At 42.3% G+C, this 21,782-nt stretch overlaps 1 protein-coding gene across 2 annotated transcripts in view; it reads left to right on the top strand.

The window, feature by feature from the left end:
• The window catches only part of mdga2a (MAM domain containing glycosylphosphatidylinositol anchor 2a), a 388,587-nt gene that overhangs the window by 138,122 nt on the left and 228,683 nt on the right, over window positions 1–21,782 (top strand). For both annotated transcript variants that reach the window (XM_073827152.1, XM_073827153.1), the window contains exon 7: window positions 10,700–11,029. In XM_073827152.1, coding sequence (XP_073683253.1) covers window positions 10,700–11,029 — 330 coding nt within the window. The remainder of the gene's footprint in view (window positions 1–10,699; window positions 11,030–21,782) is intronic.

The raw sequence follows: 21,782 nt of genomic DNA, 5'->3' as shown, positions 1-21,782 counted from the left end.
CAGTGCTTCCTTAAAGATAAAAAATGTCTTCTATAATCTTGCTCAGCTCCTGCACGGAACAAACACAGGGCAGGGATTACTTAGGGGCAGATTGGTCTGATGGGAGCCATAATGGGACGTCATTCAGCGGCACCCAGGTGGGAGTGACCAGATAGCCATCCCTGAGTAAGGCCTTTTCTGACAGCTCTGTTCCACCACCCGCTGGCAGCATCATCAATAAAACACACCCCACCCTTCCCCAGTTATCACTCAAATATTGAGCCTTGTCAGTACCAGCACAGAGCCTCTTCAGCAGATTATGCCAAACGTTGCTGGGTCTGCTCTGCAGATAACTGCAAAATAACCCGACTCGTTCTTTATAAGATATTTATTAGCTGGAGGGGGGAGCAGTGATGGAAGGAAGGGTATTGCTGAGCCTGCACACTGCCATAGAAACTCATCTTTTTATTTATTTACAGAGGAGATATCATCTCCCACTTTCAACCAAGCAATCAAAACAGGCATGCAAAGATCGGTCCTACCATCCCCCAACTCCTGGCCGCCCAAATTGGTCTTAGTTCTGATATGTAAATTGCGTACCCGAATCGCTTTGATGGTCGTTCACATCAACAGTTTTCTCATCAGAATTGCTGTGCACACTTAGCATTGTCTGTAGCACAGCAATGCATCAGTATTGTGAACGCGAGGGCACATTGGTGAGATTCCACTGGATATAATGGTTGAAATGCTTGGCCTGTAAAGCTGTTTTCAAATTAGCGAGGCCTGCCATGATCCTCTCGTACATTGCAATACTTGACTTATTCCTCTGCTAAATAACAAAATAGATAATAGAGAATTCAGTTGCTTTTGATGAGGCTGTGAATATTAGCAGACTGCTGCAGTGGTGATTTACTACAGCTAATAACAGATTTGTATTCAAGCATTTCTTCCACTGTAAAGGGAGGACTCGCATCTTGTTGGTAGAGCTTTGTGTTGATTGTAATACTGCCTGCGGAATGTATGCTGGGTTTTGTTCATATTTGTTTTTATACAGTTTTGGTATTATTTAATATATTTATATTCTTGTTTTGCATGCACAGAAATGATTTTCATTCCAAAATTCCCTCCAGAACAGATGCATATGTGCATAAATTTGTCCTGACCCTCATTCTCATGTAGATGAACACACATTAGTTTCTGGGTTTAGTTTTTTTATATCAGGGATCGCATGCCTGCAGTTACCAATTTGTGTAATACACAGCCAAATGTTCTATTCTATTCTATTCTATTCTGTTCTATTCTATAACAAAAACTGTTGTAATTTTAATATACTTAGAGTGCCTTGCAAAAGTATTCATGTCCCTTCATTTTTTTCACGTTTTATGTTGCAGCCTTATGTTAAACTGATTTAAATTACTCTTTTCCTACATCAACTTACACTCCATACAACATAATAACAAAGCCAAAACAGATTTGTGACAACTTTGCTAATTTAGTAAAATAAAACGCTGAAATCAGTACATTGCATAAGTATTGATACCCTTAACTCAGTACTTAATTGAAGCACCTTTACAGTCTCAAGTTATTTTGGGTGTGATTCGACTAGCTTTGCACATCTGCATTTGGCAATTATGTGCCATTCTTCTCCTCACCTCTTCACTTCTCAAGCTCTGTTAGCTTGGATGGGGGCTGGAAGACATTTTCAGGTTTCTCCAGAAATATTGGATTGCGTTCAAGCCACATTCACAGTTGTCTATAAGCCACTCTTGCTGTGTGCTTGGGGTCATTGTCCTGTTGAAAGGTGAACATTCTGCCCAATCTGAGGTTCTGAATGCTCTGGACCGGGTTGTCAATAAGGTTATCTTAATAATTTGGTGCATTGAGCTTTCCTTCTACTCTGATGAGTCCCTTAGCCCCTGCTGCTGAAAAACAGCCCCACAACATGAGGCTGCTACCACTTACTTTTGCAGTGCTTGGATTCCTTCAAACATAATGCTTGGAATTGAGATTCATCAGACCAGAGAATCTTGTTTCTCACAGACAGAGGGTCCTTTAGGTGTTTTTTTGCAAATTCCAAGTGCCAAATTCCATTCCATATGTCTTCACTGAGGAAAGGACTGAGTTTGGCCACACCGCCATAAAGACCAGATTGCTGGAGTGTTGCAGTGAGGTTTGTCCTTCTGTACATTTCTCCCATCTGCATATATGATCGTGGAGTTCAACTACAGTGACCATCAGCTTCTTGGTCACCAGTAAAACTAAGCCCCTTCTCCATCAATTGCTTAGTTTGGCCAGGAGGTCAGCTCTAGATAGAGTCCTAGTTGTTCCAAGCATCTTCCTTTATGCATAATGGAGGCTATGCTTCTGTGAGCCTTCAGTGCAGCAGAATTTTTCCTGAACTCTTCCTCGGATCTGTGCCTTGACCCAAGCCTGTTTCTGAGCTCTACAGGCAGTTATTTTGACCTCAGGGCTTGGTTTTTGCTCTGATATTCATTTTCAGCTGTTAGACTTTTTCTGAGAGGTGTGCCTTTCCAAATCATACTGATCCAAATGAATTTGCCACAGTTTGAAGTGTCCCAGAAAAAGGTATGAATACTTATGCAATGGAATCATTTCAGTATTTTATTTCTAATAAATTCTGTACTTTATATCTATTAGAAAACTATTGTTTGAATTGAACTCGTTGGTTATTACTTGTTCTGTCCCAGGCAATGATAATCGGTTTATTTTAGATTATGAAAGACATTTATTTAATTCACTGAACATTATGTGCAAAACAACACTGTTCCATTTGCAAATGACAGAGCATTTTTTAAATATTCAGCACTGCAGAGTCTGAAACTCCAGTTTTGCTTTCTAAAGAGGTGCATTTGACTAGTGCAAATGTGACCATGAAGAAAAATCATCGTAATATTCCGACGATTATGTAAGATGTTATAATAAAGAAATTTGCTTGTGTGTGGCACCACATATTCATAAAAGACTTTTCCCATTCACTCTGAAAGCACGACTACAGGGCTAGTCAAAAGGATTATTGATTCTCATATAATGCTACAAGAGCGTGTTGACAATGATCTGTGCAGGTGCTGAGCTGAGGAAACAGCTAACTAATTATAATATCGCAAAGAAAAGACGTATCCAAAACATAATCGTCTGAAATGCATTCATCAATATCCTTTGCATATATTTGACGCCAGAAAGGAATAGTCTTTGAGCATTGCGAATGCATTATTATTGTGTGCATGCCATGCAAAAAGCATTTAAGTAATTCAAGGTGAAGTCTTAATTCTTTCCCAGGCACTTCATAAAGCAAACAGTTACAAAACACAGGTGCAAATGGTGGAGAGAAACCATTATGCTGTCTCTTAGGAGCTTCTTGATATATTCTTCTGCTGGAAAGCTCATTAAAAGTTGAAGCAAAAAGTTGGATTTCCATTTTAAGCGTTTTTGAAATTCCAAGAGATGTTATTACAGTGGATTACTGTAAGAAATCATCCTCAAACGCTCGACGTGTACCAACCTGACTTTAAATGTTCGGGAAAGATTACGCAGCTTGTCTCTTGGTAATTGCTTACCTGCAGTGCTTTTTGATAATGACAGAACTCATGTGAAGCAACTGGACTCGAAAGCATTAACACCCTGCAAGTTTTATGGGGTCACCAAAGAGTGCACAGCTATCTCACCACAATATTACGCTATTGATTAAGTCGCAAATTGACCAGTAAGGCAAAGCCTGCCGAGCTGAACCTTGCATAAAGCAACCCTGCGAAGTTGCAGCTCTTCATTATCATCTATCTCGTAATATTCGCAGGCTCTGGCAGTATCGGCATCGTAGCCCACCTTCAAACATCCTCTCTTAAGAGTCCAGATTGTAACAGCTTGTAAAATGTGCAGCACGAATGCAAATAAATTGGTTAATAAGATCTCATAAAAGCTGTTTTTAAATAATTCAGCGGCTGATTCATAATTAGGGCCAGATGCACAGCTTTTTCAAAAATGACTTGGAAATGAAATTCTGGTGTTTTGCTTTGGCTCGTGGCTAGCTTGAGATTGGGGGATCCCACGAGAGACCAAGACAAGGCCTGTGTGTCTCTGACCCCTTTACCCCTGTTGAGAAGTGAGCAGTAAGTGCTAATGAAGATAAAACTAAACTTTATGAAAATTTATTGCTGATTTCTTTTATTGAAGTCAGTGTGACTTTAGACCCATTTTACTTGTGTAATGTGACATTTCCCGATGGAACAAGTAGGGCAGGACTTGATTTTATCCATCAGGAACTGATCAAATTGAATAAAACATCTGATGAAAAGAATAAAAAAAAAATACATATAACACACAATATGGGTGGGAGATATGGTAAAAATATCATATCACGTTTTTTCTTTTTCTTTTTTCTTTTCTTTTTTTTTTAGGAAAATCACGGTTCACGATTTTATCTAGATTTTTGTCATGTTGGTTTTAGTATTTTGCAAGTTTGGAAACTAAATTCCTTATTTCATAAGTAAAATATTAAATAAATAATGGCAGATAATTAGGTCAAAGTGGGGGTAGATAGAAATCTTTGTCATGTTATTTTATCTTTGTTATTAAAAAATAAGAATAAAGATACACTACCATTCAAAAGTTTTTGAACAGTAAGATTTGTAATTTGATTTGTTTTTTTAAGTCTCCTCTGCTCACCAAACCAAAAAAAGTCTTTATTTGATCCATAGTACAGCAAAAACAGTACAATTTTGAAATATTTTACTATTTCTAAAATGTTATTTATTACATTTTATTACAAAGCTAAATTTTCAGCATCATTACTCCAGTCTTTAGTGTCACATGATCCTTCAGAAGTCATTATAATATGTTGATTTGCTTTTCAAGAAACATTTTTTATTAATATTATTATCAATATTTACATATTTACTGTACATTTTTTCAGGATTCTTTGATGAATAGAAAGATTCAAAGATCAGCATTTATCTGAAATAATAAGCAACATTATGTAACATTATACACTATACCATTCAAAAGCTTGGAGTTAGTATATTTTTTGGGGGGAAACTTATAGAAATTAATACTTTTATTTAGCAAGGATGCTTTTATAATGTTAAGGACATTTATAATGTTACAAAAGATATCTATTTCAGTTAAAACCTTAAAAACATTCTGCTCAGATGTTTTCAACATAATAATGATAAATGTTTTTTGAGCAGCAAATCATAATATTAGAATGATTTCTGAACGATCATGTGACTGGAGTAATGATGCTAAAAATTCAGCTATAAAAATCACAAGAATAAATCACATTTTAAAAAATATTCCAATAGAAAACAGTTGTTTTAAATAGTAAATATATTTCAAAATCTGACTTTTTGCTGTACTGTACTTTGGATCAAATTAATGCATGCTTCTTTAAAAACATACAGTTAACTTACTGTTCAAAAACTTTTGACTAGTAGTGTACATATTACAAATATACAAATAATACAAACAGTGCTTTTTTCAGGTACAGTAGGTGTATTTAGCTGTAGCATTCTAGAAACTGAATGAACAATTATAAAAATAAAACACTATATAGACTTCAAAATATATACTGCTCAAAAAAATAAAGGGAACACTTACTATAAACAACACAACGTACAACAAAGTGTTCCCTTTATTTTTCTTATTAAAGCAATGCTAAGTTTTTTTCAGTCAAGAGCAGTAAGTGATTTTTCTCTTTGTGTTTTGTTGTTTTATGTACATTAAAAGCATAGTTCAGCCAAAAATGGAAACTCTGTTATCATTTACTCACTCTCAGGTTGTTTCTTTGTTGAACATAATAATTATTTTGAAGAATGTGGATGACCAAATAGTTGCTGGTCCCCACTGATTTCCATAGTATTTTTTCCCAGTATCAAAGTCAATGAAGTCCACATTCTTTAAAATATCTTCTTTTGTGTTCAGCACAAGAGAAAAAATTAATACAGGTTTGGGACAACATGAGAATCAAGGTAAAAAACTGCAACTGATACAATGTGCGCTGTAGCACGATACTATGATATTTCTTCAAAAGCAGATTGTGGAGACATTTTAATCATCCGAGATCAAAAATGTTGATATTACACACATAATACAATAAAACAGTACCACCGGGAATGTCTATTAAGAAAGTAATTTGTTTAGTAGTGTTGTGAACTTTTTCTTCGAGACCAGGAGACGTTTTTGGATATCTTGAAGCAGAAGTTTCTCTTCATTGAGACACTAGCTGTGCGTCGCTGCAGTCATCAAAAGTCGTCTGACTAAGGCAGATACATTATAGTTTATATACCTTCCCAGGGGGAGGGATACATAGAGGTGGAGACAATCTAAACAAAGCATGCAAATGCAATACAGGAATCAGCCCATTGCCAGAGTTCCCCCAGCCCTGATCTCATTATCATAACAGTGTCATTCAAAGGCATAGGTGCTAATCCAATCAGTCTGACAGTATTGCCTATTCCTTCACATTATCATAGAGACAAAGGCATAGCTGTACTGTGAGCTTAGAATTCACACTTAGTTCTAATTCGTTCCCAATCCGATCATTTTTTTTTCCCCTCGTTCTAAAAAAAGTTCCGTAAACACGAAACCACTGAAAACGGTGTAGTATATATGCCAGACCAGTATGGGGTGCTGTAATTCTGCCATAGAGATACACTATACACGGAGAAGAAGACTTTGAGCATGCGCATAACCTTGCGTGCTGTATACGAACTAAGAAGAAGAAGACGAAGATGCGAACATTATCGCTTGTTGCTCATAACAGTTGCATAGAAGCAATAGATTTTGCTGTAATAAAGCTAGTAGGCTTAGTAGCAACACGAACACAATCATGTAGTCCACCAATATTGTTGTTGCTGTTACGTGTGACGCAGCCGACACGTGATGTGATGACATCATCGTTTCACAAAACATACGGATTGGCTGTACACACGAAACCGCGAGGGTGTCGTTTTCAGATTTATCCACTTTGGGACCCGGTTTCAAAAAATAGCGGTTTCAGTCTCCTAAAACGCCGGATCCGTGTGGATGTAACTCCAATAAGATTAAAAAATGAATACGTGTACAGCGAAACGCGTCTCCGTGTGGACAGGCCCTGGGAAACCTGTTGAGGAACTGTAATGGTGCGTTCACACCGGACGCGACTTGCGCGGAAAAAACGCGCTATTCGCGTGTAGTTGAACGCTTGAACATTTGAGTTTACTCGCGTCATTCGCGCGTGACATTTTCTTCACAACAGACGCGAATTCGCGTCATGGGTGGGGCTTCTGCCACTCTCAGCGGGAAAGTAGTTGTAAAATAGGTGAATGAGCTCAATTTGCCAGCTTTAACTTGCTTGTAGTCTCAATATGTATGTATATGTAGGTCAAATTGAGTAAAGAGCGTTTTTTAAAACTAACCAGATTGTCCGACCTCTTCACTCACTTTCTTCCTGGCAAGATCCTTTTTATTCCTGTTTCTACAAAAGTCCAAAGACGTATCGTACAGCTCCGAGGAACCACAGACAGCAACGGTGATTTTGTCCGCCATTGTTGTTTCGGATTTCTGCCTCCGTCACTACTAGAGCAAGCTCCTGATTGGTTAACGCGGCGCGGATTTTCGCCAAAGTTCAGATTTTTGACCTTGCGCGGCAATCGCTTGAAACGCTCAATGCGCGCCGCTTCATTCGCGCTATTCGCGCGTTTCGCGCCACAGGATGGCTATTCGCGTCTTTGCATTGACTTAACATGTAAATCACTCGCGCTTGCCGCTTCATTCGCGTCCGGTGTGAACGCACCATAAGAGAACAGGAGCTGGCAGGAACCTCTGGCTACAAACTTTGCTAGAGAGAGTAATTTGTCTGATGTCCTCATATTTACCATAAATGCTAAATACAATGTAGGATCAACAAATCTTTAAAAGATTCTTAAATTTGTAATCCTTCAGTAGTTTGATTTCATGCTGACTTTAAATAAAAGACATTTTTCTTGAGAACAGCAGGATGCTCTTTCAGTTTATTTACTGTGTGGTTTTAAGCCGTAAAGATCCGAAAATAGCTGCTGCTCAGTCTAGTGTGGCTTTTAGTTTGAGTTATTTCTGAATGTGAGACACAGTGCGCAAGATCTCTCAATCTAACCTTGCAAAGATTCACTCATTAGCATGTGTGGAGTGGTGTGCAAGAGTGTGGAAAGTGTGTGTCATGTCACGCCGCTCTTACATCACTTCCAGCGTTGTATATGTCAGAATGGTTGAGTCAGAGTTCTTCTCAATGTCATTGTCAAAGGATTGAGGTTCGCTGAAAGGAGTCTTCTGTTCTCCACCAAAGAGAAAGTGCGTGACTCCCTGACAATCCCTCATCTAAATAATATCATGTGTTTTGTGTCTGGAGGGGCCCTCTGTTTATTTCTCACATTATAGCGGGGTGATAGTGGGATGATGTATTTTAAGATCTAGCTTTATTTGTGCTGTGTTCACAGGCTAAGATGGTATTCACGCACCTCATAACCCATGGATGGTTTATTAACATTTTTTGTTTTGTCATTTTTATGTCATTGGCTTGTCGCAGTGATAATGGCTTGAAAAGCAGTGGTGTGGATGATTTGGGAGAAAGCATTGAACATTAAACTGTTTTGAAATTGCATTAAGCAAAGACCTTTTAGCTATGTAAACTGACGCTCTGCATTTAATGCATCGTTAACCTTGCAGTACAAATCTCTTATGAAGAGATTAACAGACTTTATGATGAGAAATGTCCAGTGTGTTACTGCTTCTTGAGCAAACTGATATTTTATAAGATGAAAGTGCCTTCGTTAATGGGTTTTTCTTCAGTACCAGGCTTTAACGTACCAGGAATTGATTAAAACTAACACCATTGAAACATCTTTTTTTTTTCTCTTAGTTAATTATATTAACTAATATAATATTTTGATTGAAATGCATATTAAATGTGTTAATATTATTTGATTCAATTCGTGTTCTCCTTTAAAAAAAAAAAAATAGAAAACTTTAACTGACAAAATATCATTCCATGAATGCATGAAATGCATTATTGGACCGTTTTCTAAGGCGGCATCTTATATTAACCATCTAATCATGACAAACTATGTAAGGCTCCTAAATAGATATTTTACAACTGTTTTGTGTTACAAATTATGTAGGAAGAGTAATAGATTAATTCATGACAAAAGTGCACCTAAAAAATCTACATCATAACAGGAGTTCTGGCCTTTGTCACAAAAATACTTTCTTTGTTGCCTTTTTCCCTAGCACGCTTTCTAAATCATAAGAAATTATATATCAGCTGAAAACTTCAAATCTTTGAAAACCATTTTAAAATACGTGGAAAATGTACATCAAAATCATATTGCAAAATGTTTTTGTTTATGAATTATAAAAATTTAAGTTTGGATTTGGGAGTGACAGTTAAAGGGTTCAAAAATAAGCACAAAGGTTGGCTACATGTTACAAATACACATAATATACAAATAAAACAAACAGTGCTTTGATTTTCAGGTACAGTACATGTATTTAGCAGTAGCATTCAAGAAATTAAATTAACAAATATGAAAATAAAACACTATAAAAATTAAAGTTCTTCAGGCAAGAACAGTGAGTGATTTTTCTTTGTGTTTTGTTTTAGTAGCCTGCCATCACCCAAAAATGACAATCCTGTCATCATTTACTTACTCTGGAGACATTTTAATCATCCATGATTTAAAAAATCGTCATATCGCACCCCCCTAGTTTAATATTTGCACTTTATTTACATATGTGTGGGTTATGTGCATCTTAGAGCAGCTCTGTTGACAGTAAATGCTGTTCCACACAAACTGTTATCATTTACATATTGTTGAGAGTTTCGGTTTATTGTAACATTCATCTGGGAAGGCAATGTGTGCCATTTCATCAGATTTGTAAGGTAAATAATTTATAAACCTAAGCAAACATCAATGTCTTTCTCAATATTCTGAGTTTACACATTTTTCATGTCCACATCTTCAAGAAATTACAGTGGCTGTAACATTTCTGTCATACAGATATGGCCAAATATTAAAGTTTAAGTTGACATTTTAATTAAATGTTGTTTAGTCAATATTAAACACGGATTAGATCACTCTGTAAATTGTAAAAACAATCATCAGGCCATTGGCGCCCTCTGCCAAGTCATTTGTTATAAAGCGTAATGTACGTTAGCTCTAATGTTTGTAATACATTATGTATTTTAACAGTTTTGTTCAGTAAAACCATATGATTACTTGCTTTTGATACGTTATTTCAACAAATTATTGCCTCATTGCTGTTATATATGTAAGTTTTGTCATTTTAAAGGCTATTGTTCGCTTAGGTCTATTTTTGTTACAAAAATATATATGCAGTATATAATTAACCAATTACTTGACTAATAGTCAAAATAATGGTGAGTGACAATCATTTTAATTTAAAATCAAGCTGTAACTTTGTAAAATTGTTCAAAAAGTGTGTGCATTCATCGTCATTTCCACCGCTGAATGCTAATAAACAAATATTATTACTTGAGATGTGATGGAAATACTGTGGTGGAAAGAAAAGAAGCATGTGTGTTAAATGGTGGCCAAATGAAATAAACTAGTGAAAGCATATCTTACAACTTATTTATTTTAAAAGCTGAAAAATTGCCCAAATTTGAAGAAATCCTCATAACTTGAATTTTTCATAAATGTTAAATCAGTCGCATTTCATTCTATTCACACAGCTCTGAAGAAGGGCCGGTTCTGGATCACACCCGACCCCTATCATAATGACGACAACATTCAGATCGGCAGAGAGGTGAAGATATCCTGTCAGGTGGAGGCCACGCCGCCTGAGGAGTTGATGTTCAGCTGGCTGAAGAACGGCCGTCCGCTGCGTAGCTCAGAGCGCATGGTCATTACCCAGACTGACCCAGACGTTGCCCCAGGAACCACAAACCTGGACATCATCGACCTCAAGTTTACTGACTTTGGCACTTACACCTGTGTGGCCTCACTAAAGAACGGAGGGATACCAGAGATCAGTATAGACGTCAACATCTCCTCCACCACTGGTGAGTTATTCTTATTCTTTACAGATAATAGCTGGCTTTTCTCTTTTGGGACAATTTTAACAATTTTATCATCTCTAAGATGGCATAGTAAATTATTTTGCATTGCATCAGTTTTACACATTTAATATGCTAAAATCTTTTATTCTGGCTATATTTTATTTGAATTTTATTTCTTTTCATATTATCTTTATTTGTCCACACCACATATCTATGACAGCTTTTTAGTGCCACATTAAAAAGTAAAAATAAATAAATAAAAGATTAAAAGATTAGTGTCATAATATTTCAAGAATACAGTCGAAATTACGAGAATAAAGTCAAAATTATGAGAATTAAGTCAAAGGGTTTTGAGAATAAAGTCGAAATGTTTCAATAATAAAGTCAAAATATTTTGCAAATAAATTCAATATTATAGGAATTAATTAGTAGCAATTATGCGATTAAAGTTATAATATTTTGAGAGTATATGCTAGCCCAGCAGTTCCCAAGGGGGGGGGGGGGGGGTCGCGACCCACTGGGGGGCGTCAGTGGGAGCCGCAAGATAAAAATAATTTAAATATTATCCTATAGTTGTTTAATTTCATTATTAATATGTTAAATGAAAATAATAAAAGCACAGCCTCTCTCGTGTTCTGAGAGATTGCTTTGCTTCAGACTCGCCGCAGCAAGGCTCATCGCACTTATACTGACTGAATGGCGGCTCAAACTTCCAAACGCTGTACGCAAACTAATGTTACATCTCTCGGCTGCATACATGAAGCAAACCGTTGTGCGAATGTAAAGGTATAGACGATTAGTGTAACAATAACTTGCGCATGCCTAATGTATAACACTCGTGTATATCAAAGTCGTACATTAGACACGCATAAGTCCACTATTGATTCACAAATGCGCGATCTCAGGGCTCTATCATATTTTTTTGTGAGTGTTTTATAATGGGTGCTCACCCATAGAAGAGGAGTGAGGCTTAATGAGCATCAGGCGCGCACTGACAGAGTTCACTGATCCCGTCTTCGTCAAACCTTCACATTGATGTTGATGTGATCAACAAATTTAGAATGTATTTGCTGTATTTTGATTTTGTGTATTATTTTTTTAATGGATACAAACGTCTTGGTTACGTATGTAACCCTCGTTCCCTGAAGGAGGGAACAGAGACGTCACGTCGGAGACCGACGAATTGGGATATCGCTTTAGAGATACCAATCCTCTTCGTGTGTAAACTAAACGAGCCAATGCACATTGGCATGCATGATTGCATCCAGCTGTCGCTGATCACAGCGTGAGCATAAATACACAGCAGGTGCAATGCATAGACAGGATTTCGCTGAGGAGCCGAGCTTGGGTCCGGCCGCACAGCGGTGGTACAGCAGCTGAGGCGACGGGACGTGACGTCTCCGTTCCCTCCTTCAGGGAACGAGGGTTACATACGTAACCAAGACGTTCCCTCTCAGTCGGTCTCTACGACGTCACGTCGGAGACCGACGAATTGGGATCCCTAGCAAAGCGCCGCAGCTGCTGCCCCCCTCCAGTGTCCTGAGCAAGCCACCTGGCCTCCAATTTTTGCTAAGGCCAAGGGCGGATCAGAAAAGACCAGTCACTGTATAACATAGCACTACCTACTTAGTGAAGCTGGAGCACTGGGAACGTGCGGAGCTCCCACCCATCCCGGAGGAGGTTCGGAGCAATACGCATATGGCTCAATAGGACATATGGAAGAATGGAGGTGATTGAACCCTCGTGAAGATGGTAGAAGGTTACCGGGGAAACACGGCCTCTGTGGGTACCGTGGAAGACATATGGGATTCACTTAAGTCTCTCATGTATCCTAAGCCTTCTATCGGTTCTAAAGATTCATCGAGAGAGGCCTGGCGCCTAGACGCTCCGCTACGTCTGGAGCCGAGGAAGGAGGACTCGACAGGGTCTTCATGGACACTCTGGAGAAGATAGCAAGCCGACCTGAGCCAGTGCCTCTCAGTGCTTCTACCCGTTTGAGGTGAGAACACAGGAGGAGACTGGCTCTACACGAAGGCTATAAAACCTAGCGAACGTGTTAGGGGTCGCCCAACCCGCAGCTCTACAAATGTCAGATAGCGAGGCGCCACGAGCCAGCGCCCAGGAGGATGCAATACTCCTAGTAGAGTGAGCTCGCAACCTGAGCGGGCAGGGCACGCCCTGAGCTTGATAAGCCAAGGCGATGGCATCCACTATCCAGTGTGCCATCCTCTGCTTGGAGACGGCCTTCCCCTTCTGCCGTCCTCCGTGACAAATAAAAAGCTGATCTGAGGTCCTGAAGCTTTGCGTCCGGTCGACGTAGCATCTTAATGCTCGGACGGGACAAAGCAAAGCTAGGGCTGGGTCTGCCTCCTCCGGGGGCAGCGCTTGCAGGCTCACCACTTGGTCCCTGAAGGGAGTAGTGGGAACCTTGGGCACGTAGCCAGGCCGGGGCCTCAGGGTTACCTGGGAATCTGCCGGCCCGAACTGAAGGCACGAATCGTCGACCGAAAACGCCTGCAGGTCCCCTACCCTCTTGATGGAGGCCAATGCCAGCAGGAGCAGAGTCTTCATAGAGAGATACTTCAGCTCGACTGACTGTAAAGGCTCAAAGGGGACCCGCTGTAGTGCTGTGAGCACCAGAGACAGGTCCCAAGAGGGTACGGAGGGGGGCCTAGGAGGATTTAACCTCCTGGCTCCCCTGAGAAACCTGACGACCAGGTCGTGCTTACCTACTGACCTTCCTTCAACGGGGTCATGGTTTGCAGAAATAGCGGCTACATAGACCTTAAGGGTGGAGGGTGACAGCCTACGCTCCAACCCTTGCTGCAAAAAGGTAAGCACGACTCCGACCGAGCATCTTCGGGGATCCTCATTTCTTGAGAAAGCCCATTCGACGAACAGGTTCCACTTCAAGGCGTAAGCATGTCTCGTGGATGCAGCTCTCGCCGAAGTGATGGTGTCTACCACTCCTTGGGGTAGATCACTCAGAACCTCCGCGTCCCGTCCAGGGACCAGACATGTAGTTTCCAGAGGTCTGGACGCGGGTGCCACAGGGTGCCCCGTCTCTGAGTCAGTAAATCCTTCCTCAGAGGAATCCGCCAGGGAGGGGCTGTCGCGAGGAGCATCAGTTCTGGGAACCAGGTCCGAGTAGGCCAGTAAGGCGCCACTAACAGGACCTGCTCCTCGTCCTCCCTGACCTTGCACAGTGTCTGTGCGAGAAGGCTCACTGGGGGAAACGCATACTTGCGAAGGCCCCGTGGCCAGCTGCATGCCAGGGAGTCCGTGCCGAGTGTACCCTCGGTCAGGGAGTAAAAGAGCTGGCAGTGGGACGTCTCTGGAGAAGCAAACAGGTCTACCTGAGCTTTCCCGAAACGTCTCCAGATCAGCTGGACCGACTGGGGATGGAGTCTCCACTCTCCGGGAAGCGCAGCTCGTGAGAGCTCGTCGGCTGCACGGTTGAGCAAACCCGGAATGTGAATGGCACGAAGCGACCTCAGATGCTTCTGACTCCAGAGGAGGAGAGAACGGGCGAGCTGCGACATGCGACGGGAGCGTAGACCACCTTGTCGGTTGATGTACGCAACGGTCGCAGTGTTGTCCGTACGGACCAGCACGTGTTTGCCTCGAAGGCGCCCTTTGAGACGGTTCAAGGCAAGACGTACTGCCAGCAGCTCTAGGCAGTTGATGTGCCAGTGTAACTGGGGGCTCGTCCAAACCCCCGACACTGCCTGCCCGTTGTACGTGGCTCCCCAACCGGTGGTGGAGGCATCCGTGTGTACCACAGCGTGCCTGGAGACCTGTTCTAAGGGAACTCCTGCCCGAAGAAAAGCTAGGTCTGACCACGGGGTGAAGGTTAGGCGACAGGCCGAGGTTACTTTGACCCGGAGAGTGCCGCTCTGCCACGCTCTCCTCGGGACTCGGCCATGAAGCCAGTGCTGAAGTGGTCTCATATGGAGCAGGCCAAGCGGTAAAACTGCCGTAGCTGCTGCCATATGCCCCAGGAGCCTCTGAAACTGTTTCAGTGGGACCACTTCTCTGCTCTTGAACGTATTCAAGCAGTTCAGCACCGACTGAGCCCGCTCTTGCGTGAGGCGAGCTGTTTGGCTGACCGAGTCCAGTTCCACACCAAGAAAAGAGATCCTCTGCACGGGGGAGAGTTTGCTCTTTTCCCAGTTGACCCGAAGGCCCAAGCGGGCGAGGTGTGCCAACACCAGGTCCCTGTGTTCGCATAACTGCTCTCGAGAGTGTGCTAGTATCAGCCAGTCGTCGAGGTAGTTGAGGATACGAACGCCCTGTTCCTTGAGGGGAACAAGGGCCGCCTCCGCGACTTTCGTGAAGACACGGGGGGAGAGGGACAGCCCGAAGGGCAGGACCTTGTACTGATATGCTCTGCCTTCGAACGCGAACCGCAGAAATGGTCTGTGGCGCGGAAGGATCGAAACATGAAAGTACGCGTCCTTCAGGTCGATCGCTGCGAACCAATCCTGGGGACGAACACATCTGAGGATGTGTTTTTGTGTGAGCATTCTGAAAGGTAGCTTGTGAAGAGCTCGATTCAAGATGCGCAGGTCCAGGATCGGTCGTAAACCGCCGCTTTTCTTGGGTACTATGAAGTAGGGGCTGTAAAACCCTGTCTTCATATCGGCTAGAGGGACCGGCTCTATTGCTTTCTTCGCCAGCAAGGTAGCAATCTCTGCCCGTAGGACAGGGGCATCTGCTACTTTCACTGTAGTGAAGTGGATGCCCCTGAACCGAGGCGGACGCCGGGCGAACTGAATCGCGTAGCCGAGCCTGATGGTCCGGAGGAGCCAGCAAGACGGACTGGGAAGCCTTCTCCAGGCCCCCAGCCAACGTACAAGAGGGACCAGCGGGACCACTGACGTACCTGCGGGGGGGCAGCGAGGTGGAACGCAGGGACCCCGCTCGGGCGTCTCTATGCCGGTCCGAAGCGGGGTCAGAGTGTCTGTGTGTGGTGTGTGCAAGACATTTACCTGCGTTCTGGCAGCTGGTGCGTGAGTAGTCCGTCTTACCGCACTCTCCAACCGCCCAGCGCCATTTGCTGGCGGGAGGGGAGAGGGGGTGAAGCCCGGGGCTAACCCGTGCAACACCCGCTGTCCCCTCTGGGGACCCAGAGATAGTAGAAACTGCTCTTTTATTGAAAATTTGGGTGTCACCGACCGTGAGGCCGATGACGGGTTTCTTAAAAGAAACTTTTTTAAAGGAAACAAAAGATTCTCCGCCCGGCCCTCCTCCGGGGGAGGGAGTGGTGCGATCACCATCTCCCGAAGAGCAGCTTCCTCCATCTCTGGGTCGCCCGTCTCAGGGACGCTTGTTCTTGCGTTTCCCACTGGTCTTGGTGGGAGCCTGGACGGGCGGGGCGGCCGCCCTGGGACCGGCTCCACGGCGCCGCCGTGAAGGCTGCTGCGCAGGCTGCTGTGGAGCGGGGGCGGAGGCAGGGGGCCGCCCTCGGCGACGAGCAGACCGAGGTGCCGCCGGCGGCTGGGTGGAGGCAGCAGCGGGAGCACGCCGGGGCAGGATATGACTGATGGCCTCAGTCTGCTTCTGGGCGGCCGAAAACTGCTGGGCGAAATTTTCGACCGCGTCGCCGAAGAGGCCGGTCTGGGACACGGGGGCATTCAGGAACCTGACCTTGTCTGCTTCCCTCATGTCGGCCAGACACAGCCAGAGATGGCGTTCCTGGACCACCATCGTGGACATCGCACGACCCAGAGACCGCGCCGTAACCTTCGTCGCTCGTAGCGCGAGGTCCGTAGCGATACGGAGTTCACGTAGAACTTCCGGGTCGTGACCACCCTCGTACAGGTCCTTCAGTGCCTGGGCCTGATGGACCTGTCACAACGCCATAGCGTGTAGGGCGGAGCCAGCAGCGCCACAAGCCGTGTAGGCACTGCCGATCAGAGCCGACGAGTGCCTACAGGCCCGGGAGGGGAGCAACGGGTTGCCCCGCCAAGTGGAAGCGGCGCCGGGACACAATTGCATCGCCACCGCACGCTCCACCGGCGGGACAGCCGCGTACCCCCGCGCTGGTCCGCCATCAAGGGTGGTGAGGGAGGACGTGCCACTGGAGCGGTTTCTGGCAGTAAAAGGTGCCGTCCACGTCCCAGTAAGCTCGTCATGCACCTCCGGGAAGAAGGGCACTGGGGTGGGACGCTGAGAACCAGCGCGGGCCACCCCAAGATACCAGTCATCCAGCCGAGAGGGGTCGGGACGTGATGGAGGGTTCCATTCAAGCCCTACCCTCTCGGCGGCCCGGGAAAGCATAGCCATCATTTCGGGGTCGGTATCCGGCACCGCTGACCGCCCAGTAGACGGCAGCGATCCGGAATCGTCCTCCCCCGAGAAGTCTGGCTCACCCCCCGATGCAGCGATTGACATCCGGTCGTCAGGGGGAGCCCCAAAAGTAATGAGCGGTACCTCACGAGGAGGACCCGAACACTCTTCTGGGAGCTCCGGATGGAACGGACTGTCGGTGGAAGGAGGAACCCCCAGCGGATTATCCGCCGGGAAATTCCCCACCGTCACCGTCAGACCAGTCAGCCCTCTGCCAGAGGTAGAGTCCCCCCGGCGTTTGCCGGGGGGAACGGTAGATCTGGGCAGAGGAACTGGCACCCCGCCCCTTTGCAGGAAGCGGAGTCTGGTCCGCAGCTCCGTGATGGACATGCCGCCGCAATGACAGCATGACTCATCCACAAACGCCGCCTGAGCGTGCTCAATACCCAGACACGTCAGACAGCGATCGTGACCATCACCTGGCGCCAGGTAACGACCGCATCCAGAAACGCACGGGTGAAACGGCATTGTGTTTCAAACGCCTCGTCTTTAAAAAGACGTTCACCCGTGATACTCTTTTAGAAACTGCTCTAGTGCTGAAGCACACAGGGGAGATGGCCGCAGCGACACAGAAGGCAGGTAGTGCAATCCTTGACTGCGCGCTCTTTCCACCCACAGGAGACCACCACCGCTGACGCGCCGTACCGCCAACACCGCAGTAAGAGTTCTTTCTTAGAAATGGCTCGTTGCGTCTCTCTCGAAGAAGATCGGCTCCGATGCGAAAATGCTGTCTATGCATTGCACCTGCTGTGTATTTATGCTCACGCTGTGATCAGCGACAGCTGGATGCAATCATGCATGCCAATGTGCATTGGCTCGTTTAGTTTACACACGAAGAGGATTGGTATCTCTAAAGCGATATCCCAATTCGTCGGTCTCCGACGTGACGTCGTAGAGACCGACTGAGAGGGAACAGTAGCTATTCAGTCAGTCAAGTTCATAGGGATAGGTTTAGTGGTCTTTTGGTATCTCCCTGTTGTACGGCAGGTTCACTTATTTAAGAAAAAGTATTCTGAAGTTGTAAAGAATGTCTGAAGTAAAGAATTCAGGAGCATTAAATCTGTATATTATATATAATTTTAAAAAGTTAGAATTTTGTGGGTTTTTTTTTTTTAGAATTAGAGGTTTTCTTTAAAGATTATAAGGTATTTTTGAAGTTTTAATTGTTAATAAGTTTGTTTGAATTGTGAGTTTATAATAACATGCAGTAGAATAATAATAAAAAAAATCTTTTGGTTAATAAAAAAAGTTTAAAAATAAATACTTTTCTCTTTACTGCGTAAGTACAGTATAAGAGGACATGTCAGGCATAGGGGGGCCTTGCAAAATTGACCGGAGAAGGAGGGGGGCCCCGGAGTAAAAAAGGTTGGGAACCCCTGTTCTAGCCTATTGCGCATGCAAATTGGCAGCACCGGGAGATATTACAAAATAATGTGTTTTTCACACTCTTTAATGTGACGGGACAGATCACTGTATTTGCCTCAGTTTAAGTGGCATGTGAATCAGTCATCTTTCCGATTACAGTGAGATATTCATAAACTTGAAATAAAGAGGAAAACAGATTTATAATCATCATGATAAAACTGACATAATTTGAAAGCTGAGCTGTGTTATATTAAAAGCAACAAAGCACAAAATTATTATTACTGGGTGGCTGGTGCGCTACAAATAATGAATGAAAGATGTTAAATATTATTTCCAATTTACTGTATTATACCATGAATAAAACTCATAAGAGTCCGCTTTAATCTTTTAAACATTTTTTAGTTGTTTTTAATTAAATACCTGTAAAGAATAAAAGATTGGATGACACAGATGTTTTTGCGAATAGGTAATGTAAAAAGATGATTGATTTACATTAATATAGCGTGTGTCTTATACAATTTTGTAAGACACATTGTTTGTATTTTGCTGTAAAATAAAAGTACCAAAAGCACAAATCTTATTGCTATTATTGCATAGTTGGTGCACTACAAATAGGCCTAATGAATGCAATCAAAGGTGTGAAATATCCCCCACACAGTATTCAAATAAATTTCGGTGGCCTGGCAACTTCTCCTGGTGCTCTCAATCCGGGGCATTTGCATGCGCAGGCTAGACTCTCAAAATAATAATTTTTATAGCTACAATTTATTTCTCGTAATTTCAACTTTATTTTCAAAACATTTTGACTTTATTCTTGAAACATTTCAGCTTTATTCTCAAAATATTTCGACTTTATTCTCAAAACATTTCGATTTTCTTTTCAAAATATTTAGTCTCTATTCTCATAATTTCAACTTTATTCTTGAAATATTTTGCCTTTATTCTCAAAATATTTTGCCTTTAATCTCAAAATAGTATGACTTTAATCTCATAAATTTTGATTTTTTTAATTTTTTAATGTGGCACTAAAATGCCATCGTACTAAATCAAAAATCATATTAAATAAAAAAATAACATAATAATGTTAACTCTCATGATGAAATAACCAAGAAGTTTTAATTTTAGTATTATTTATATACTATTATAGCATTTATTACTATTGTAATCACCATTTTTATATTTTCAGTCTTCATTTTAATTTTATTGTAGGTTTCAGTAATTGTGTTATGTGCTATCTTTTAATATTTATATTTAGCTTTAATTCATTTTTAAGTTTAATCATTGTAGTATTTCAACTTTTTCTTATAGTATTTATATTGTTTTTTAGTTCTGGTTTTTTATTCCTGAAAACTATTTTTGATGATTTTGTTTTAGTTAACAGTAACAATACTGTTGTCACAGATATTGCAGGTTGAGGAGTAGTGATGAAGAGGCTGGAACCGGAGTAAATAAACACTGATAATTATTAAGAAAACGTAGAACAAGGAGCCAAACAAAACAGAAGTAACGTTATCGACAGACACTGAGGTGTGATCAGACACAGACTTAAATACACAAAAACAGGGGTGTGGCTATAAACAAGATAACAAGGATAACGAGGGTGAAGTACAAATATGGGCACGACTGAACCAACTGATACAAAACCAAAAGGGGGAAACACAGGACTAAACCATTTGTACTGGAAACAGAGGGGAAAAAACACAAGGAAAACAGGGCAGACAAGACTCAAATCCTGACAACTGTAACCAAGGAATACACAAATCTATATACCTAAATCTGTTAGGTATCACCGCTGTGAGGATTCAAAGCGATTTATTTAGAACATTAGTCTTTGAATTTCCATGTTTAAACAAGCCTGGCACTTACAGTAACATGGATTTATTAATTATAAATAGCAATTAATTAGAAATCATGCATGCATTACTGAGCAAATGAAAAAAAAAATTGCTTTGAAAATGGGGTTAATGCTAGGATGTCACGACTCTTCAGTATAACTTCAAAATTATTTATTATTGAGATCAGTTCTTTACGGTGATTACATTTATTATTGTTTTACAGACTGTTTCAGCACATTATAGTTTTATAGCTTCAATAAAACAAAATAATTTCAGCCTCCCCCACTAATGACATTTTAATGATACGAATGTCGATCTAAAAGGTGTTTTTTTTTTTTGCCATCACAAAACATAGATAATGCTGTTTCAGGATTTTTAATGTAGCCAAAATGGGTAATGTGATTTATTTTCTGACTCATTTCATTATGCAAAATATTATATGTTTGTTTTTTTGTTTGTTTGTTTGTTTGTTTGTTTGCCCTGGGTCTGCTAAAGAAGTCATGCTTAATCAACCTGCAGACACAAGATCTCTTTCCCACCAGGCTCCCTGCAGTCGCAATCGGAAATATATTCAGCATCGTTCTCCTCTTCTTCTTTTTTTTTTTGTCCTATACTCATTACCATCCGTTCATATAAATCTGTCTTTCCCCCTCACCTTATGCAGGAGAGAAGATAGATTTGTCTTTTATCTCCAAAGAAGGAAAAAATCTTTTTTTTCTCACTGTACAGTATTTATCTGTCTTTGTCATCATCTTTCATGTCCCACATTTCATATGCGCATGATAGGTTTCATTATGACAGTCCGTTTCTTGTACCGTATAAAGTTTTCCCGCTTTTAAGAGAATCCCAGAAGAACACACTCATCTTCACTACCCAACTAGGGCTCTTGTTTTCACGCAGCTCTTTTATTAATGGTGTCGAGCTTGTGAAGTGGGCCGTAGACACTTGGACACTTCATGTCCATATGCTTTGTGTACAGTAATGTCAGATTCATGTTTAATGGAAAGGCTTGTGTGGCACCCCAGTGGCTAATTTCAGAGGAACTGGTGTTTCTGTGGCATTGTTGAAGATGTAGACGTCTTCAGTTGTCCTGTTTCACAGAGCATGTCATCACATCAACCTGACCCTGCGGTTTCGGAGGTCTGGACTCAAAATAGTTGGTTGAAAGTGTTCTGGCCAAATTGTTCAGTCATTTGGGGATTTGA

Source organism: Garra rufa, chromosome 21 (genome assembly GCF_049309525.1).
Source record: "Garra rufa chromosome 21, GarRuf1.0, whole genome shotgun sequence".
Taxonomy (NCBI): domain Eukaryota; kingdom Metazoa; phylum Chordata; class Actinopteri; order Cypriniformes; family Cyprinidae; genus Garra; species Garra rufa.
This window is presented reverse-complemented; position numbering and strand designations above follow the sequence as displayed.